Source organism: Rhagoletis zephyria, unplaced genomic scaffold (genome assembly GCF_001687245.7).
Source record: "Rhagoletis zephyria isolate East Lansing unplaced genomic scaffold, Rhagoletis_zephyria_1.1 Rzeph_scaffold_17294, whole genome shotgun sequence".
Lineage (NCBI taxonomy): Eukaryota > Metazoa > Arthropoda > Insecta > Diptera > Tephritidae > Rhagoletis > Rhagoletis zephyria.
The window spans coordinates 1-8,360 of NW_016174355.1; the positions used below are offsets into that span (position 1 = coordinate 1).

Sequence of the window (8,360 nt, forward strand, 5' to 3'; positions counted from 1 at the left end):
TTTGTTTGAGCGCATAATCAACATTCGATATGTATGTAACACAGTCATCGCACATGAATCTCACGTAGGGGCAATTTACTAAACCTTGCAAACAGTAGTCATCTATAGATGCACACGCTTTGGTTTTGTGATAGACTCTACCACACACACCCGCACAGTGCAATCCAGTTTTATCTCTTATGCCTTTTCGGCACTTGTGACACTCTTCCATTATTCACTCAGCCACCGCGCTTTTGTTTACCGTTTTGTTTATTTTGTGCAAAAGAAAGTGGAATTAGAAAAATTATTATTTAGAGTTCAACTCTTGAATTCAATATTTTTCACTTGTTTAAAAATATTTCATTACTGGTATAGAGTCACTATCTCGTAAAACCATCAGCCGAGTTTATACATGAATATAAGTTTGAAATATCTCGATTTATAAAAAATTATTGCAGAGCAATCAAATGCACGTCTATTCACGTTGACACTCTATTCACGTTGACAAATCGAAGTGGAAGTCATATTTTATCATCTTTAATACGCCATTTCGGATTTATTGTTAATTGGCTCAAAAGTAAAATAAGAATGAAAGTAAGAGGTTGCTAATGATAAGAAAATGAGGGATAAGCATTTTGGTTTTGTTTTTGTGTAGCAAAACTGTAATCAGAGGATGTAAGAAATGTCAACGAAAACACTAACAGCCGGTGTGAACAGCCTTCAGCCCACAATCCCAAAACACGTTTTCAAAGTGTTTTCGTTGTCGGTCAGAACATGGTATAATATTCTATTCAATTGGGAATAAGATTTTCGACTTCGTTTTTTCGATATCGATATTGTTCAGCCCGATATATCGCCATATTGATTTTACATGCAATGAATTAAATCGATTCATGTTATCGATACTTTCTTAAATATCGAACATTCCTAGTAACAATTGTTTTAACTAGAGGTGTCAAACTATCGATAGTCACAACATCGATAGTTTTGATAGTTTTCAGAAAAACTATCAATATTCACGATAGTCTCGAAAAAAACAAAACTATCGATAGCACTATCGATAGCGCTAAATCAGTTAGGTTGCTTTGTTTTACAGGTCATAGTGAAATAAATATTATCTTATAAAANTTTTAACAATTTTGTTGTTTCCCGCCAGTAAATATCTGAAGTCGGTTTATATCTAATCTCATGTTTTGTTTGTAACTTCTAAAGAGGTGCCGGAAAAATGGCCAGACCGCAGATTAGCTATCGGCCTCCCATGACTGATTCCGAAGATTCAGATGGCTACGAAGGATTTTATTTTGGTGATATGGTTAGTATGTATGCGCTAAAAGAGTTAATTGACGTGGTATTGTATTTATTACTCAAGAGTCATTTTCAAGGACACGAGGCGTGCGCATAATGCATTACCTTCTTTTTGGCAAGACCATTATATGACTCTTCCACTTTTTAGCCTTCGAAAAAACAAAGCCAAACGGCGACCTCTTGGCAACAGCAACAAAACAAACATTCGGAAATATTACTATCCGTAAGGAACGGAGATTTTGAAAAGTTGAGGCAACAAGTTCGTGAGCTAAACATATCTATCAATGAATCAGTGAACGGTAAGTAAAAAAAATTGTATTTTTGGTATTAATACTCAAGTAATTTCAGGCGGATTTACATTGCTGATGACTGCTTGTCGTGAGGGGCAGTTGTCTATAGTGAGATGCTTGTTGGAAGATTTCCGAGCAGATGCCAATAAACAGGTGGACTCTTTCACGCCACTTATGTTAGCCTGTGAATGTACAAACAAGGATTCACATGTAATTGACCAAATAGTTCAGCTTTTACTCAAACATGGCGCAGTGATAAATGTTTCCGACAAGTATGGGACTACACCCTTTATGCACGCCTGCAAAAACGGCTACACTTCTATAGTTAGGCGGATGTTGAAAGATGTATCATTCGATGCAGTTGACAATCAAGGATGTACTCCAATATTTCACGCTATAGAAAATAACCGGGCAGACGTGGTAAAATTATTGGTAGAAGCTGGGGTTAACGCAACTATTGCTAATAGGAAGGGCTATACGCCAGTTCAAGTAGCGCAATTCCACGGATTTTATGATCTACTTGATTTCTTGCCCAAAGAAAAGGATACGTATCTTGTGCCACCGCAGTTCCTCGGCTACAACACCTTACGGGACTACATCCCAAGAATATTTTTGAAATCCGATTGCCCAGAGTATTTTCAGGAAATAAACGCGATACTCTTATCATTAAACATGGGAAAATATCTAGAGTATTTTGCAAAGGAACAGATTTCTCTGTTACAATTTCTCTCCATGAGTGATGATCAAATGAAAGAGATTGGCATTAAATATCCCATTTTCAGAATGAAAATAATGAAAGGACTTCTTGAGTAAGTAATCAGCACAATAAAATTGTTGATTCATTAACATACAAAAGTTTTCATAATTCTTCATAAAAAGTTTCCATTTGCATCACTGGACTAAAAAATCCATTGCCAGAGTAAGTCGGTCCTCAAAAGAGAAGTGAGTATTTTGTTAAAAATTAAGAGGAAATATATGTATGCCATCTAATTTTACAAATTTTCCCTTTTGTAGTTTTTATGAAATTTTAATGGTAACTGCCAATCATTTGCAACATTCGGTAATCATAATTGCAACTATACGGTTTGTGAAAGCGCACGTCGTATCAGGCGAGCTGGGCAATATCTCGCAGGAGCATTTGCAGGCATTGCAGCGTAATTTAAATGAATACCGCACGACAATAAAAGAACTGCACAAAACCACCAAATATGTAAGTAGTTGTGTAATATGCACATTCGGGCTACATACTTATGTTTTCTTTAATATTTTTCCAGCTGGCGTCTTTCAGCCCTACAAAAAACCCATTGTATATTGACTACGATGAGTATGTCGCTGAACGCAAACGTCTTAAATTAAGCTGTTATTTCAAGTACACCACAATAGTTATTGGTATTTCGATATTTATCTGCCTTAAAGTGAGAAAGCTCTTTTTTGGTTCCTAAATACTCAAAATGTCCACTCCTAAAATAGTAATAAAGCATTTTATATAATGCTTTGAAGATAACTGCATTGTTATAAATATGTTTGAATTGGGTTCAATAAGATACATACATAAATTGCAAACATGAACGAAAAAGCATCAAAAAATCGTTAAATTGACGATACATCAATGCCGGTTTCAGCGATTTATTGACACCGACTTTAGTGTGACTCAAGTTTGAATTCAACTTATCCATTATGCTCCTAACATTTTTTACTGGCCATGAATTTTATTACTTATTCTTTTGGGGAACATTCAGAAATTTCGGGTAATCTTCGACTTCGAAAGTGGTGATCGAACGAATTTTCATTTGGTATTATGACGTTCACAATAGTATATTTTTCACCGCTCAGAAGCTTTGTCTACAAATCGAGCAAACTAGCAAAGTGTGCTTATACATATTTATGTAAATTTGTGCAAACTAATATGAAATAAAAAAGAAAGAGAGATTATAAAAACGTGCAAAATGAGTACAACCGAATTCTGGTTCAACGATTCGTCAGAGGATGAGAGCTTAGTAAACTGGCCAGGAGTAGCAAATGTTTAAGAGAGTTTAAATGTAGTCTTTCGAATATATTCATTAAAAAGTTCCGACTGTCTAAAGAGGCGTTTGTGAGCCAACTCTATTTAAAATATTTTAAAACTATCAACAGCTCTACTATTTTGTTCTCAGAGATCGTGCCAACTGAGTATTGGGATTTTCTTTTACAAGTAGAACTGGATGAAATTAATCAAAATTGTTTAAAATTAGTGTCTAGCCGCCAAAAAGAAAGAAAAATATTCAAAATCATACATTTTTAACAATTTTCTAACTTCGCTACACTATCGAAAGCAAAATTCTGTTCGACAGAAAATTCGATATTCAACGAAAATTTCGACACGTTTACATAGCTCAGAATACGAATTTTACTTATCGACCTTCGCTGGCTATCGAATGCAACTCATAATAAGGGCCGCAACCTAACAAATTGTGAAACATCGATGTTTTTCTGCCAATGTATTTTAGCATCGATAATAATTTTTCCGCTGCATCGAAACAGCGATGTACTGATGTTACTCCCCAAAATTTGCATCCCTACATGGAAACGCCAGAAGCTATCGAAAAACAAATTATATTGCAACCACTCTGTATCTTGTATCGTTCCTGGTATATACATCTAAAATAATTTCATAACTTTGTTACCATTGTTTTGCTGTCAAAACAATTAATAATCGGCTTTTCCCCAACGGCTCAAAGGATCATTGCTTTCAAAGGTCAAAAAGACAAAAAAAATAATAATTTAAAGAAAAACGTAGTAAAAACAAAAAGACTTGGTAAACAAGAGGCGCTGTAGCAAACAATGTTGCGGCAAATATTGGTAAGCGTTAAACTAGCCTGCAATCTGCAGTTTGCAAAAATACAATTGCGTTTTACAATGATTTGTTGCATAATTCTCTATTGAAGTATTTGAATTGCCGCCGCATTGCATTGCGAACCCAGACGTTTTCATCGAAACTGAGCGGCGGCGACGGAAAGGATAAGTCAGAGGTTTTAAACCATGCAGATGTACCAATAATAGACTACGATGATCCCGATTATTTGCCCCTCCCAGAATATCCACTGCGACCTGACGAGCCCTTGCAGGTTCGCAAACAACGGTGAGCTACACGTTTTATTATAGTCTGAGATAATGCTGAATCCATGGTAGCCCAATTTTGGTGAAATCTACGAAAATGCAATCACTGAATCCTAATAGCTTTCAAATAATGATATAAATGTTTATAGATCAAAATGAATGTTTCTCTCAATCGTGCATTCAAAGTATACGCTGCGTTCGTAGCTATTCGGATTCAGTGATGCATTTTCGTAGATTTCACGAAAAATCGGACTAGGATGCACCCAGTGAAAGCCCTAATACGGTGTTCGCATGAGGCGATTTTACAGGCCCCTTTTAGCTGACAGCAACAATCGCTTAATGTGAACCCCAATGAAGTTGGGGTGCAACCAACTTTTGATTCAACTAATCCCCTCTAAAACTGCCTGCAAAATCGCCTCATGCGAATAATTATTCTTTCAGCCTTATATATCAGTCTCGTAAGCGTGGTATGCTGGAGAACGATTTGATATTAAGCACTTTTGTCGCCCGTTACCTAAAGGATATGGATGCTGCACTGACAGCACAATACGATCAGCTCATCAATGGGGTAACCAATGATTGGGACATATATTACTGGGCAACTAATGTTAAGCCAACCCCCCCTGAACACGACAACGACGTTATGCGTATGCTCAAGGAGCATGTGGCTAATTCTCAACGTGAAAAGCGTTTGCGTCAACCAAACTTATAAAGAATTATAATATGTATTAATGATAATTAAATAGTTTTTAATTTCTGTTGATTATGCACATACAGTTGTCCATTAATTACATACTTAGCATCGTTCAAACACTTTGTATAATCGTGATAAATTTGTTAGTTCATATAAATGTTGTCTGAGGTTATTGGGAGGCAGTAAGTATCGTTTCAAGCCGGGATATAAGATATGCTCTACTAGCCATTTATGTCGTTGTGGTTGTAACCCCATTTCTAAACAGGAAGTAAGTGCATAAAAGCGGGCTGTTTCGCGGCAAAATGTCTCAAAACATTCTATTTCCGATTCCCAATCCACTTCTGTAGCCAGACGCAATAAGTATAATGGTAAATGAGTACTGCAGGGATAGTGCTGCGGTAAAATAGCGGGGAGAGTTTCTAGTTGGCCCTCTTCGGTGATGCGCAATGAAAAGTATTCACGCATTATTGGAGCCTTTTCAAGAAGAATATTGCTTGCACGATCAGCAAGTTCACTTTTGTTTCCATCCGCTGGCGACCAACCAGCCTCTTCACAATCGAGGGCAATTAATACAGCCTCCCTAATATTTAGGGATGGCTCCAATTTAATGTGCGGTAGGTTTTGAAATTCGAATAAGAGACGCTGGTAAAAAAGTTCTTCACTAGAGTAGCCAAGATAAAACGAAAATAAAAGAATAATGTTAATTATGTAAAACGATAAATATAATTGGAAGAATATATGTACATACATACCAAACCTTGATTGTATTGCATAAAAATAGCTTAGTTTCCTGCTGAAACAGGGCAAATGTTTGGTCCACTATTCCCACAAAAACAAGCTCTTTAAGTGTCTTACGCAACATAATATTGAGCCGTCGCTCTATATTGTCTTGCATTTTCTTTACGCTTGTAAGTTGAACCTGCGACTTGCGCGAAGTACCAACGCACAAGCTGTCATCAGTCACATTACCGATACTCGTAGAATTTGAATTGGTGGTAGGTTCAGATGTTTGCTTTTGCAAAAGAAACTTTCCTAATTTTTGTTCTTTAGAATCGGTGCGGACACGATCTTTATCATTACGCTCCTTGTCTTTATTTTTTACCTCTGCCTCCTCGATATTATGTTCAGAACTGGGTACAACTGAGAAACGTAGCTGTTTGTAAAAAGTACGAGCTGCATTACTACCCAGTAACTTTAATTCTATTCGCCTTTTGATTTTATCAATTATTTCATCTTCATACAGAAAGTGAACTTCATGCTTTGTTGGATGAACACTAACATCCAACTGTTTGGGAGCCATTTCTAGACTAATATAAATAAAAGGGTGCATCCCTTTTGGCAGGTAGGTGCTGTAGACTCCGTCAATGGCTGTTTTTAGGGCTGTAACATAGTATTTAAGGAAAAGATAAAATTTACATTCAAATTCAATTTCACATACCAGCAGAATCCACTAGTCTATGGTTTATGAACAGTAACATTGTGCCCCGCTTAGCTGAATAGTCTACCTTTGTTACCAGTGCGGTCATTTTAAATTTATGTACATCGTCTTCGTAATCAACGGGTAACAAAGTGCCACCGATTTGCGGTCCGTATATGTGAGATATATTTTCTTCGCGAGAATTACTGCCTACTGTGCGTACTGCTGGCTGTTCGCCATACTTTTTCAGTGTGAAGGCAACGTTTGAATTGTGGACCGCATATTTGGACATGACTTCACAAATTTTTTGCATTTCTTCGGCAGGTGATTTTAAACACTGCCGTCTCTGTGGCATATTATAGAAGAGATCTTCCACGGTAATAGTTGTTCCTTGATTTCCAGCACAAGCTTTTGGGGGTCCCTTCAATAGCCCATCCTCATATGTGGCCCTGTAAAAGTTATATATTATTTATACATTATTTAGTCAAATCTTTAATACATACTTGTAGCCACAGGACTCATTAGCTGTTTTAGTTTGTATGGATAAGTGAGCCACATGGCTTATGCTTGCCAAAGCTTCTCCGCGAAATCCGAAGGTTCCAATATTGCTTAAATCTTCGAATTTCGATAGCTTTGACGTTGTAAACCGTTCACACACGATAGGAAGATCCTCTCGTCGTATGCCTGTCCCATTGTCTTGTATCTGCAATAGTTTCAGGCCACCAGATTTCACAGTTACCTGGATATGAGTTGCTTTCGCGTCTAGACTGCAAGATTTCGAAAGGAATATTTTTTAAACTTATCGTTACATATACATACAAACTATTCAACCTGTTCTCGACGAGCTCTTTGAGTGCGTTAGACGGCTTTTGAATGATTTCTCCAGCTGCGATCCTATTTACAACGACTTCATCTAATTTCTTTATCACGCCCGGCTCCATTTTATCAACGTACGTTAGGAATGTCGGGGGAAAAATATCGATGTGCTGATAGGAGCACGAATTTTTATACGATACGATACCATATCGATATTTTTGCCATTCAATACCGATACTTTTTGCTCGATAGTTTTCAAACGATATTTTTAAATGTACATTACAAATTAGGGCAAGCCTATTTGTATAAAATTTTTTGTAGAGTTCCGAAATGTAAAAATCGGTTCTGATTTTTTATATCTGCCGAAGTACCTAACGTGACGTTACCTGACGTTACGCTAATTAAGTTTTCATTGCAGCTTTTTTTGTTAATATTGTTTTTAAACTAATTTGTGCAAATAAAACATGAACTTTTATGCGATTTATATCTGGCCAAGGACTGTCACTCCAGCAACACTCCCCAAAATCTCTTTGGGGAATTTGTATGCTGTTAAAACAACAACAACAACAACATGAACTTTTATGTCTAATATATTTTTTATTTTGACTACCTAGCGGTTTAATTACAAATCTACGTCGTACTATGACCTTAGGTTGGCACCTCCGGTGATGCCATTTTAACACACTTACCTCTACATATGTAAACACTTTTTAAAGTTCAAAGTGTTCATTCTTTGTTAGAAAATGAGACAAATATTCAGATT

General features: G+C 36.6%; 3 protein-coding genes across 4 annotated transcripts; 2 read left to right on the plus strand and 1 right to left on the minus strand.

Annotated features, from left to right (window-relative positions):
* The first annotated feature begins 1,113 nt into the window (after window positions 1–1,113).
* Window positions 1,114–3,333, plus strand: Gasz (ankyrin repeat, SAM and basic leucine zipper domain-containing protein 1). The gene is made up of 6 exons (XM_017636116.1): window positions 1,114–1,291; window positions 1,433–1,583; window positions 1,633–2,383; window positions 2,454–2,516; window positions 2,589–2,784; window positions 2,849–3,333. Exons 1-6 carry the CDS (start codon window positions 1,205–1,207, stop codon window positions 3,014–3,016), a joined length of 1,416 nt encoding a protein of 471 aa, XP_017491605.1. The 5' UTR covers window positions 1,114–1,204; the 3' UTR covers window positions 3,017–3,333.
* Window positions 3,334–4,208: 875 nt separating this feature from the next.
* LOC108379768 (succinate dehydrogenase assembly factor 2-A, mitochondrial) lies at window positions 4,209–5,440 on the plus strand. The gene is made up of 3 exons (XM_017636119.1): window positions 4,209–4,412; window positions 4,499–4,692; window positions 5,112–5,440. Exons 1-3 carry the CDS (start codon window positions 4,395–4,397, stop codon window positions 5,380–5,382), a joined length of 483 nt encoding a protein of 160 aa, XP_017491608.1. The 5' UTR covers window positions 4,209–4,394; the 3' UTR covers window positions 5,383–5,440.
* Mlh1 (DNA mismatch repair ATPase Mlh1) lies at window positions 5,395–7,846 on the minus strand. 2 transcript variants are annotated; one of them, XM_017636117.1, is made up of 5 exons: window positions 7,601–7,846; window positions 7,285–7,548; window positions 6,803–7,230; window positions 6,117–6,744; window positions 5,395–6,025 (listed from the first exon to the last, which is right to left on the minus strand). In XM_017636117.1, the coding sequence occupies exons 1-5, from the start codon at window positions 7,720–7,722 to the stop codon at window positions 5,467–5,469; spliced, it is 2,001 nt and encodes a 666-aa protein (XP_017491606.1). In that variant the 5' UTR covers window positions 7,723–7,846; the 3' UTR covers window positions 5,395–5,466. The 2 variants fall into 2 exon arrangements, with proteins under 2 accessions (XP_017491606.1, XP_017491607.1); XM_017636118.1 differs by having other exon boundaries at window positions 5,467–6,025; window positions 7,613–7,832.
* Between the last annotated feature and the right edge of the window lie 514 nt (window positions 7,847–8,360).